The sequence below is a fragment of the Trichechus manatus genome, unplaced genomic scaffold, assembly GCF_000243295.1.
Source record: "Trichechus manatus latirostris isolate Lorelei unplaced genomic scaffold, TriManLat1.0 scaffold00004, whole genome shotgun sequence".
NCBI classification, from domain to species: Eukaryota; Metazoa; Chordata; class Mammalia; order Sirenia; family Trichechidae; genus Trichechus; species Trichechus manatus.
This window is the reverse complement of record NW_004443940.1, coordinates 26,572,230-26,585,045: the sequence shown is the minus strand read 5'-3', so window position 1 is coordinate 26,585,045 and position 12,816 is coordinate 26,572,230. Positions and strand designations below refer to the sequence as shown.

At 47.8% G+C, this 12,816-nt stretch overlaps 1 protein-coding gene across 1 annotated transcript; it reads left to right on the top strand.

Annotated features, from left to right (window-relative positions):
• The first annotated feature begins 5,564 nt into the window (after positions 1-5,564).
• Positions 5,565-6,853, top strand: GPR45 (G protein-coupled receptor 45). The gene has a single exon (XM_004369303.2). The coding sequence runs from the start codon at positions 5,732-5,734 to the stop codon at positions 6,851-6,853; it is 1,122 nt and encodes a 373-aa protein (XP_004369360.2). The 5' UTR covers positions 5,565-5,731.
• The last annotated feature ends 5,963 nt before the right edge of the window (positions 6,854-12,816 follow it).

Here is a 12,816-nt window from a genome sequence, read left to right as displayed (position 1 = left end):
ATCCTACCTCTATGATGTTAATGAGACAGGATTAGAGGCAGTTATGTTAATGAGGCAGGACTCAATCTGCAAGATTAGATTGTATCTTAAGTCAATCTCTGTTGAGATATATAAGAGAGAAGCCAGCAGAGAGACCTGGGGACCTCATACCACCAAGAAACAAGAGCCAGGAGAATAGCGCGTGTTTCTCTCTCTCTCTCTCTCTCTCTATACATTTATACGTTTTACTGGTTTTGCTTCTCTAGAAAACCCAGCCTAAAACACTGGATAGGGGGGAAGAAAGAAACAATGAAACTTGTTGCCATCAAGTCAATTACAACTCATAGCGACCCTATAGGACAGAGTAGAACTGCCCTGTAGGGTTTCTTAACTTGGTTACATCTGCAAAGACCCTATTTGCAATGAGGTTCTGGATGAATATGAATTTTGGGGGGATGCTATTCAATTCGCACTTACTGATGAAGATCAAAGACTACAGCCTTCAATATGGATTGCATCTCAACTTAAAGAAAACAAAAGTCCTCACAATTGGACCAATAAGCAACATCATGATAAACGGCGAAAAGATTGAAGTTGTCAAGGATTTCATTTTAACCGGATCCACAGTCAACACCCATGAAAGCAATAGTCGAGAAATCAAAAGATGCATTGCATTGTCCTTCTTCCATGGAGCCGCTGGCTGAGTTCGAGCCTCTAACCTTTCAGTTAGCAGCCAGTACTTAACCACTGAGCTACCAGGGTGCCTTTTAGAGGCATCTAGGAAAGTACCAGCATGGTTTCTCAACAGAGGACTCTTTATCTCTTTCTTAGAGGCATCTAGAAAAAAAGATATGAGCTCTCTGTTGAAAAACCATCCTGGTGCTTAACAATCCCAATTGCCAAACAGTCTTCCTCCTACACATGGAAATTCCCAGGCCTGCTCTCAAGCCTCCTCTCCCTGACTTGGATCTCCCTGACTCTGACCAACCCGTGCTGGCCAGCGAGCTATTCTTTCCTAAACCTTCCTCCCATCTACCTACACCTGCTTTCCTTCTTCCTTCCAGGCGTTGTCCTTCCCGCTTTAATCAACAGACACAGTGTAATTGGTCTTTTCATGTCTGATCTTGAGGATGAGGAAGGGAGAAAGATATTTCATACTTTCCCCTTCTCATCAACTTAAAGCTAAACATACTCCTAGCTACAGATGAGGTTTGCTGCCTGGAACTAGAAGCCTGCAAAACTGACAGCAACACCCTATCACAGACTAAACTCCGGCTTCATATTCATTATTAAAACAAAAAACAAAACGGTCACCCTCGAGTCGACCTCGACTCATGGCGGCCCCATGTGTGTCAGAGGAGAATTATGTTCCATATGGTTTCCAACGGCTGATTTTTCAGAAACAGATTGCCAGGCCTTTCTTCTGCAGCACCTCTGGGGGACTTGAACCTCTAACCTTTCAGTTAGCAGCTGAGCACATTGAAAGTCTGCACCACCCAGCGACTCCTGTTCATTATAACCCATTGCCATCAACTTGATTCCTACTCGTATCAATCCTATAGGACAGAGTAGAACTGCTCCATAGGGTTTCCAAGGCTGTAATCTTTACAGAAGCAGACTGCCACATCTTTCTTTGGAGGAGCAGCTGGTGGATTTAAACCAGTGACCTTTCAGTTAGCAGCCGAGTGCTTAACCGCTGCGCCACCAGAGCTTCTTTGTTCATTATTAACCAAAAAAAATAAACCTGTTGCTGTCAAGTTGATTCCGACTCAACCCTAGGAGACAGAGTAGAACTGCCCCATAGGGTTTCCAAGGAGCGGCTGGTAGACTCAAACTGCCAACCTTTTGGGTAGCAGCCGAGCTCTTAACCACTGCGCCACCAGGGCTCCTGTTCATTATTAGGATGGGTCAAATCTCACCCCTCCTTACAGAACCCAGACCACAGCTCCCCCTCCTGCCCTCTAGGACCCTCCTTTTGCTCAGGGACATTCCTCCTCTTCCTACAGCCTGGCCCCCCCTCCTCTAAGAAAACCTGGCAGAATCTCCTCACAGTATAGGACACAAAAAGTTGGAGGAGAGGTGTTTGGGGACTAATGTAGGGCTGCTACCAGATTAAATAGAAGGAAATGGGGGAAACCTAGCTCAAAAACATGGCTGAATGTGGCTTTGTTAGGCTTGTTTTTCAACTTTTATATATGTTTGAAATGTACCCTAACAAAAAGTTTTTAAAAGTTCAGAAAAAAGGGAAGGAGAGATGGAGGGAGGGAGAGAGGGACGGAAGAAGAGAGGGAGGCAGGAAAGCAAGAAGGAAAATCAACTTCTATAGGGCCGGTCACCAACCAGCGCTTCCTGGCATCCTCTGGCTGCAAGTAGTCGAGGATGATGCCTCAGACCGCCACCTGGTGGTCCCACGTAGAATTTTCATATTTAGGAGAAACAACAACAACACTGCCGTCCAGTCGATTCCAACTGGTAGAGACCCTATAGGACAGAGTAGAACCGCCCCCATAGGGTTTCCAAGGCTGTAAATCTTTACTGAAGCCAACTGCCACATCGTTCTCCTGTGGAGCGGCTGGTGGGCTCGGTCAGCCAACCTTTTGTTTAACAGCTGAGCGCTTTAACCACTGCACCATATTCCGAGACATGAGGAAAGGATTCCTTCTTTCATCTTCACAGATTATCAACCATCAAAGCCCAGTTTTTAAAACCCGTTCTTCACCTACCAGGAAAGGAGAACAGGGTGGGATCACATCTTAAAATTGTCTGTACTTGGATGTGTGTGCGTGTGTGTGTGTCTGTGTGCTTTGGGGGGTGTTTGTTTTTGTCATGGATTTTCTCCATGCTTGTCAGTGTCACAGACATGAAATCATCCTCCCCTGAGCCATGATCCTAACCAAACATTGGTTCCTTATTTAGAGTCTCAGCACCAGAAGACTGGTTTCCAGTCTGGGCTCCACTTTTCACTACTTAGAGGAACCTGACTGTTGTGACTGTATCTGAGCCTCCCTTTCCACATCCAGCTGGGATAACCACCCTGCCTTCCTCCCACAGGTGTGAGGACAACATAAGAAAGGGAACTTGCATGCGCTTTTAGAAGAATCGCTCACTGTAGAGCTGCACGGTGGCAGTGGGGTGGTGTTGGCAGCAGAAGTAGCTTTAGAAAAAGTTGCAGGGAGTTCAAGGTATGGATGGCCGTATTTCTTCATTGCTCACGGCAGAACGTGTCTTCTGCCTTTTGCACGCACACGGCTCTTTGAGGACTGTCAATGCACACCTACTCAGAGGCACACACACACAGCCAACGCACATGGTGATTGTCCTTTCTTTAAGTTGATTAATTATACTTCAGTTCAAGATGATTACTTATCTTTGAAACACCTGCACGACCTTACAGTTCCAGGGTGAGGTCAAGTCGATTCCAACTCATGGCGACCCCCTGTGTGTCAGAGTAGAGCTGTGCTCCAAAGGGTTTTCAGTGACTGATTGTTTGGAAATAGATCACCAGGGCTTTCTTCCAAGTGCCTCTGGGTGGACTCAAAGCACCAACTTTTCGGTTAGCATCAGTTTGCACCACCCAGGGACTCCAGAAACTATAACAAACCAAAAACCGAACCCATTGCCATCAAGTTGCTTCCGACTTGTAGGACCCTACAGGACAGAGTAGAACTGCCCCACAGGGTGTCCAAAGCTGTAATCTTTATGGAAGCAGACCGCCACATCTTTCTCCTGTGGAGCGGTTGGTGGTTTCAAACGGCCAGTCTTTCGGTTAGCAGCCTAGTGCTTAACCACTGCACCACCAGGGCTCCCTTAGAAACTGTAACAACTCCCTTGAAATGGTTCAGTTTCCCAACTGTTTCTTCCTTCATTTATATTTCAGAGTGACTTCCATTCCTTAAAGTGAAATCACCAGAGAGATGGTAAATGCTCTTTAAACTATAAGAACGACAATAGAACATTTTTGTTCAGTTGTTAACTTTTACTTTGACCTGTAATGTGTACGAAGTCCCTGCTAATAAAAGGCTTGTTGATTTGGATATTAACAACGGGACTGTGATCAAAACACTAAATTAAAATATCTAAGATGAGTTGTTTCCCAGAAGCCAAGGCTATTTTAATCAGATTCCACCTCAAGACACACATTAAAAAAATACCTCACACTATTTGTTCCTTTGGTTAAGCATGGAATCGCTCTCTGTAATGATCATTGTTGGGAAAATCCAACCTCAGGGCATAGAGAAGGGTGCAGGTGAAGGATTTACTACAGAAAGGATGTCTGGTTTATGTACCTAAACCCAAGTCCCCAGGTGGTACAAATGGTTAACACATTCAGCTGCTCATCGAAAGGTTGGAGGTTCGAGTCTACCCAGAGATACCTTGGAAGAAAGGCCTGGCAATCTTCTTCTCCAAAATCAGCCATTGAAAACCCTATAGACCATAATGGTTTGCTCCACAACCAATCATGAGGATGGTGCAGGACGGAGCTGCATTTCTTTCAGTTGTGCACGGGGTCGCCATGATTCAGGGGCCAACTTCATGGCAACTAACAACACCATAGTTATCCAAGGTGCTGGATGAAACCTGAGTGAAGGGCATGCAGGATCTCTCATTATTTCTTACAACTGCATGTGAATCTACAGTGATCTCAAAATTAAAAATATAAAAATTATTATAGCAGCTGCATCAACTATCATTTATTTATTTACTCAGTAAATATCTACTGGGCACCTCCTATGTGTCAGGCATGGTTCTAGGTGCTGGGGATACAGCAGATAATACTACAGACGAAAGTTCCTGTCCCCATGGAGCTTACATTCTAATGAGACTTGGCTTGTCCACGACTTCATTCAGTTGGGTCGATTATAATTCAAGTTATTGCATAAATGCTGATCACAAAGTATTCACTTTCTCAGCCCTTCCCCAATAGTGTTGACTAGGTTTTCCTGTGCTACTTGTTGTTTCAATTCATATCAACCCTATGTACAACAGAATGAAATCTTGTGCCATCCTCACAACTGTTGCTGTGTTTGAGCCCATTGTTGCAGCCACTGTGTCAATCCATCTCATTGAGGGTCTTCCTCTTTCTCACTGACCCTCTACCTTACCAAGCATGATATCCTTCTCCAGGGATTGGTCCCTCCTGATAACATGGCCTAAGTATGTGAGACAAAGTCTTGCCATCCTCACTTCCAAGGAGCACTCTGGCTGTATTTCTTCCAAGATAGACTTGTTCATACTTCTGGCAGTCCATGGTATATTCAATATTCTTCACCAACACCATAATTCAAAGGCATCAATTCTTCTTTGGTCTTCCTTATTCACTGTCCAGCTTTCACAAGCATATGAGGCAAGGTTCAAATAATATTTGGGAATACCAAGCTTTGTCACAAATGGTAAATCAATGAGTCAGTCTTTCTCTTCACTATAATGTTTAAAATAGCTGCAAAATTTAAAATCGTCTCTATTCAACACGTGCTTGAAAGTATAACTCCCTTTTCTTTTGTATCCTTCCTTCCTCTAGGCTACAGACAGTAAGCATGAAGCGTGGACACAATCAGTCGTCACAGAGGTGATTAGGATTTGATTGGATGAATCGCAAATCCCAGCTAGCGCTGCCAAAGAAAGACATTTCTCCCCACTGTTCCGGCACCCTCGAGGTCCACAGACACCAGGGCAGAAGACAGAAAATGGCAGCCACCCAAGCGTTAAGGGCGGCCCTTCCAGGCACTTTCATCCCTGCCCCAAGTCTTACTCCATGATGGCCTGTAACAGCACTTCCACTGAGACTTACGAATGCTTTCTGCTGAACACAAGCAATGTGTCCGACTCGGGGGCGACCACACTGTCTGCCCCCCTCAGGGTCTCGTTGGCAATAATGATGATGCTGATGATCGTGGTGGGATTCCTTGGCAACACTGTCGTCTGCATCATCGTGTACCAGAGGCCAGCCATGCGCTCCGCCATCAACCTGTTGCTGGCCACCTTGGCCTTCTCGGACATCATGCTGTCCTTATGCTGCATGCCCTTCACTGCTGTCACCCTGATCACCGTCAAGTGGCACTTTGGGGATTACTTCTGCCGGCTCTCTGCCACACTCTACTGGTTTTTCGTCCTGGAGGGCGTGGCCATCCTGCTGATCATCAGCGTGGACCGTTTCCTCATCATCGTCCAGCGCCAGGACAAGCTGAATCCGCGGAGGGCCAAGGTGATTATCGCTATATCCTGGGCGCTGTCTTTCTGTATCTCCGTCCCCTCCCTCACAGGCCGGACGTTGGTGCAAGTGCCCACGCGGGCCCCTCAGTGCGTGTTGGGCTACACCGAGCTCCCGGCTGAGCGCGCCTACGTGGTGACGCTGGTGGTGGCTGTGTTCTTCGTGCCCTTCAGCGTCATGCTTGGCTCCTACGTGGGCATTCTCAACACGGTGCGGAAGAACGCTGTCCGCGTGCACAACCAATCCGACAGCCTGGACCTGAGGCAGCTCACCAGGGCCGGCCTGCGGCGGCTCCAGCGGCAGCACCAGGTCAGCGTGGACCTGAGCTTCAAGACCAAGGCCTTCACCACCATCCTCATCCTCTTCGTCGGCTTCTCGCTCTGCTGGCTGCCCCACTCGGTCTACAGCCTCCTGTCTGTGTTCAGCCGGCGGTTTTACGACAGCTCGTCCTTCTACGCCACCAGCACCTGTGTGCTGTGGCTCAGTTACCTCAAGTCCGTCTTCAACCCCATTGTCTACTGCTGGAGAATCAAAAAGTTCCGCGAGGCCTGCATCGAGTTGCTACCGCAAACCTTCCAAATCCTTCCCAAAGTGCCTGAGCGGATCCGACGGAGAATCCAGCCCAGCAGGGTCTACGCGTGCAGCGAGAACCAGTCTGCGGTGTAGGGGACAGGAGGGGGCGCTGCGGGGATGCAGGAGACCGGTGGGTTCCAGGCAGGCGTCTGTCCATCTGTCCATCTGCTTGGCTTCCTGGCACTTTAAGCATGGGCAGCATTTTGTGGTGGCGGCGCAGTGGTTAAGACCTCGGCTGCTAACCAACAGGTCGGCAGTTCGAATCCATCAGCCGCTCCTTGGAAACCCTATGGGGCAGTTCTACTCTGTCCTGTAGGTCGCCAGGAGTCGGAATCGACTGGGCGGCATCGGGTTTGGTTTGGTTGGTTTATTTAAGCACAAAGGTACTCATCTGTTGCCAGATGGGCTGTGGCGCCCACATGTTGGCAGATGAGTATTTTCGCTTCTCCTGGCGAAAGAATAACGTCTGGGTCTGATGGGAGCTGGAAGGAACTTAAGACCAAATGGGGGTGGTGTGGGGAGGATTGCAGACGTCAGACAGAACCTTAGGGAGGAGTGTGGGTGGAAGGGGGCTTCTGTTAAAATAGCTCCATTCTGTAGTCCTTGCTCCCTCTATGGACACCCTGGGTGGCACAAATGACCAAGTGCTCAACCACTAGCCAAAAGGTTGGTGGTTCGAACCCACCCAGAGGCACCTTTGAAGACAGGCCTGGCGATCTGCTAACGAAAGGTCACAGCCTTGAAAACCCTAGGGAGCAGTTCTACTCTGCACGCATGGGGTCGTGGTGAATTGGAATTGACTCAGAAACGAGTGGCAGCTCCCTCTACGCCCCTTGAAGAAAAACCCCATGGTGCCATATTCTGATAAGAGAAACTCAAACAGTTGTCATTTCAGTGGTTATCACTCATTTTATTTGAAGCCAGCATTCTTCAGAGTTATTTACGTTGGGTGGTGTATGGGGAAAACACAAGTTTCTTTACATGAGTCACAATGTGCATTTCTGACAGTGCCAAATCATCCTTTCTATATACCAAAACCACGTTCAGAAGCAGCATGGGCTTCTGTGCTTTTCAGCTCCTCAGCCCAGCGTGATGTGTGGAAGCCCTCAGTGGCTCAAAGCGCGGAGAATGCTCTGGGGCGGCTCAGCTGAAATGAGAAGCTCACCACGCCCGTTTCTCATTTGTGCTACCTGAGTACCTATGATTGTGTTAGACACCCTCTACCTGGTCCAGGTTCCTCAGCTGTTCCATCCCTCACAGGTCCCTGTGCCCTAAAGTCTTTCACCCCTCCCTGTCAGCTATGGGAGCCCTGGTGGCACAGTGGTTAAGAGCTATGGCTGTTAACCAAAAGGTCATCGGTTTGAATCCACCAGCCACTCCTTGGAAACCCTGTGAGGCAGTTCTACTCTGTCCTACAGGGTCGCTATGAGTTGGAGTCAACTTGATGGCAATAGGTTTGATTTTTGGTTTGTTGTCTTCTGTGAGAGAAGTCCCTGGGTGGCTCAAGCAGTTTGTGCTCGACTACTAACCTAAAGGTTAGCGGTTCAAACCCACCCAGCAACACCCCAGAAGAAAGGCCTGGTGGTCTGCTTCTATAAAGATTACAACCAAGAAACCCCTATTGGGGCACTTCTACTCTTTAACACATGGGGTCGCCAGAGTTGGCATTGACTCAACGGCATTGAACCTGGTGTTTTTGTGTGTATATCTGCTGTGACGGTGGGTTGGCTCCTTCTTTCTCTCCCTTCACTGCTTCCCACGCCTCCGTCTGTTTTCGTTCGGTCCGTTTCCAGTGTTCTGAGAAAACACTCCCTCTGCAGTTCGTCTCTTCAGCAAATATTTATAGTGACTTGCTCTAAGTTTCAAAGTGGTCGGTCACTATGCTCTGTTTACATGTTCCCTCCCGACGCCCTGGGTTCCCACAGTCTTTGAGAGCCACCAAGCTGACGTCAGCTCTAGAAGTGCTGTGGGGGGCACAATAAACAAAACTGGATGCCAGGCAGTTCCTCATCCATCTCTGTGTTCCTCTACCTCATTCAGATCCCCCCGAATCTGACTGCTGTCATCTGGTCCACTTTTCCCGGGACCTTGTTCCTTAATCCCAGGCACAGCTGGGCTCCCGGGGACGAAGCCTGCCTAGAGGGGACGTTTCTGCTTGCGCTTTGCACTTGGCCATCATGACCACAGCCACCCTTCACTGCCAGGAGCTTCTGACATTGGGGGAGGGCTTTCCTGAGTTCAGGACATAGGATTATGGTCCCATTTGGAGCCCTGGTGGCACAGTGGTTAAGAGCTGTGGCTGTTCAAACCCATCAGCCGCTCCTTGGAAACCCTATGTGGCAGCTCTACTCTGTCCTATAGGGTCACTATGAGTCAGAATTTACTCGATGGCAAGGGGTTAGGTCTAAGCTCTTTTTAAGGAGCCCTGGTGGTGCAATGGGTAAGCGCTCAGCTGCAAACTGAAAGGTTGATGATTCAAACCCATCCAGCAGCTCTGTGAAAGAAAGACCTGGTTGGTAATCTGCTCTCAGAAAGATTACAGGCTAGGAAACCCTATAGGGCATTTCTACTGTCATATAGGGTCGCTATGAGTCAGAATCAACTCCACAGCACCCAACAGCAACAAGCTCTTTTTACACTTTAAGATCTAAAAGAAAAGTGGGAAATTTAAGGAGAAATTAGAAAAATCTGACTCTACCCAGAACTAGTTGTGTGACCTTGTTTGGGTCACTTCCCCTCCCTGGACTCTCTGTGTTTCCCAAGTCAGGAAGCACGCCCAGAGATCACCGATGTCCCTTCCATCTCTCAAACACGCTCATCTAAGATTTGAATGTTTTCTGCTCCTTGTCACCAGGTCCCCTGCATTTCTTTATTCATCCATGCAAAGAGCATTTATTAAGTGCCTATTAGATGCAAGGCACTGTGGGGACATAGTGATGAATAAGGCAAGGGCCAGGCCCGAAAACAGTTGTACCATTTACCTCAGGATAATGGCCCCTCAAATTCAGCCTAAAATCACAGAAGCTACATTTTTGTTTTACTTCTCATTTTATTTCTAAGATTGTATTAAAAGACCAGGAGGCCCTCAGTGGCACAAATGGTTAAGCGTTCAGCTACTAACTGATAGGTTGGAGGTTCAAGTCCACCCAGAGGCGCCTCGGAAGAAAAGCCTGGCGATCTACTCCTGAAAAATCAGCCACTGAAAACCCTATGGAGTGCAGTTCTACTCTGAAACACATGGGGTCACCATGAGTCAGAGTCGACTTGAGAGCAACTGTTTTTGTCTGTTTGTTTGTATTAAACGACTAGATCCTCACTCTCACGTTTTCTTCCTGTGGTAACCGTGCGGGAGGCAGGGGAGGAAGGGAGGTAAAGAGAAAAACATAATCTACATTAACCTAGGCCCAGAGGAGGATTTATCCCGGAAACAACTGACACCTTTTCTCCCTGACTCCACGCTTCTTTTATACCTAGATGAAGAGAGCAAGAGAGACTGGCAATTGGTTGGTTGATCCACTTAAGTCAATTTAACCAATTTGTGTCCGAAGGCCCACCAGGCACAGGCCAGGTTTGCCTTCAGCTCCCGTGGGGCAGGGCTGCAGCTGCCCTCAGGGTGCAGGGCCTTCAGCTCCCACGGGGCAGGGCTGCAGGTGCCCCCAGAGGGCAGGGCCTTCAGCTCCCACGGGGCAGGGCTGCAGGTGCCCCAGGGTGCAGGGCAGGGCTTGTTCAAGCCCCAGCAGTGCCCAGAAAACCCATGGTACCAAGCCAGGGGGAGCCTCCCCTCTGGTGGGCATTTGAGAATGTTCTTCAGGATCCTGGAGTAAAATAGAAATCACAATACTGAATGAATGAAGGTACTAAAATTTACATCAGTGTTATATGATGTATGTCTGACAGTAATATATATGTTTCAAAGTAATAATTTTGTATATATTTTAAATAAAGTATTATTGCTCTTTCTGTGTATAAGACTATATTCTTGTCAAAATTAATACCACAGCCACGAATAGTAAGCCAAGAATCTGATGTCCAATACCTCCTAAGAACAACACTTTCAGAAAATCTAGAACCGAAGTATAAATTACAAGCATCACTGGAATGGCCACAGAAGGCGGTGATAATAATGATAATCGGGTGACAGTATTTAAGTAATGTGGATCACAGTTTGGGGGACACCTTTCATCACTGCCTTGCAGTGTTGCTCGGGCTAATTAGCTTTCACTTCTGACTTTCAGTTTGCCCACCTTCATAATTATCTCTGGCCTCACTGAGCCTTTAATGAACTTCAATTTCTTAAGATGTTGCATAAATACCCAGCTCTGGTCCTATTCCCTGAGACTTACAGGGCAGTAACTGCTTCGTTTTTTTTTTTTTTTTTCATCTTTTCTGCAGCCCTGGAATTTCCCCAAACCCTAGGCTCTGTCTGAAGTCTATGTCTGCTTCACACCTGAATCGTTTCTGCAGGGCCTTGGGTGAGAGACGAGAAATCAGTCAACTATGGTTATAACTGACTTAGGAGGCAAGACCGGGGCACGCTGCGAGAGTCTAGTCTTAGAAAATGAAGCACAAAGTAAATCTCAGAAACGTCATTCTAATTCTGACATCTCTAGAAAATCTGCCACCTTTTAATCCTGATCCCCGTTGTTGAGGTGAAATAAGAGGAAAGTGTCTTTAGGTCGTTTTGACAACCAAGATGAGCGACAAAACTCTAGATCGATTATTCTTCCTTTGTTATTTTGAGCCCTGGATATATTTTCCTCCGACACAGTTTACATGGCCTGCTTTTATAGACTAAAATAACTCCATGTTAAATATTTTCAAAGCTGTTCTGCTCCCCTTCCTCACACAGTTGGCAGCTCTGGCCCTGAAGGCCTGAAGTGGCAGGAGTGTCCAGCGTCCAGGTTTCTGCTCTGACGGAAATGGCGCAGGGGCAGTGGAATGGAAAGAGCCTGTGCTTCAGAACTGGACAAGCTGAGTCCCAGTTCTCTCTGGGTGGTCCCGGGCAAGTTACAGAACTTTCGTGTGACCCCCTTACCTCACCTCCAATGTGGAGGAAATGCCCCCAATTAGAGGGACTCCCATGAAGAATACATGAAATAATGTATATAAACAGCCTTATCCAATGCCTGGTCCATCCATGGTGGATGCTGAGTGTGCAGGGGCAATAGTGATTGCAGTTGTACTGTCGACATGGATGATGGCCAAGGTTTGTCCTCGTATGGGTGAGGGTGGAAATTTGTTTCAGAAACTGGCTGTTCAATCCCTTTCCCCATCCTCACGGGGCCTAAGATTTCAGGATTCAGTTGACACGAACACAACATCCACTGAAGCCAGGAGCATGGATTTGACTTTAAAGAGCAACATTCTGCTCCGTGGCCTGAGCTGCACCACTGAGCCCCACTGAAGAATTTCACGAGGTTGTCAGTTTGGCCTCACAGGGTGGACTAGGAGCATGGAGTGGATAGGGGAGGCCAACCCCATTCCCGCACCTGGAAAAACAGCCGGCACTTCCTGCAGATAGAGGTTGGGAAGTGTGCTGAGGGCTGATTAGCACATTTGGGCATGCAGGAACGCAGGAGGGAGACAGCAGTGTGTATTAGGGTAAAAGACTACAGCTGCTATAACAAAGAGAGCCAACAACAAAGAGGCTTAAAAAAAATAACTTTGTTTCCCTCGCATTAGAAGTCCAGGGCAGCTAAGGGGCTCTCTGCTCCACATGGTTGTTCAGGACTCAGGTTTCTTCCATCCAGTTTCCCATTACCCCCTGGAGCATTGTTCTGATCTTTTAAGGTCAATCTTGGTTGTAACCATTTGCATGTTCCAGCTCCTGAAAAGGGGAAAGACTATGGCGGAGTCATAAGTCACACCCAACACTCCCCCCAGTCTTCCACGGTCAAGAGCTTGGTCACATGGCCACATATAGCTACAAAGGAGGCTGGGAAATGGAGTCCCCAGTGGGTGGTCATGTGCCCAGCTACACCTTCCTTACCATGGAAGAAGAGTGGAAGGATCTGGTCAACTCCCATCAGTCTCTGCCAAAACCTTGCATGACTTTG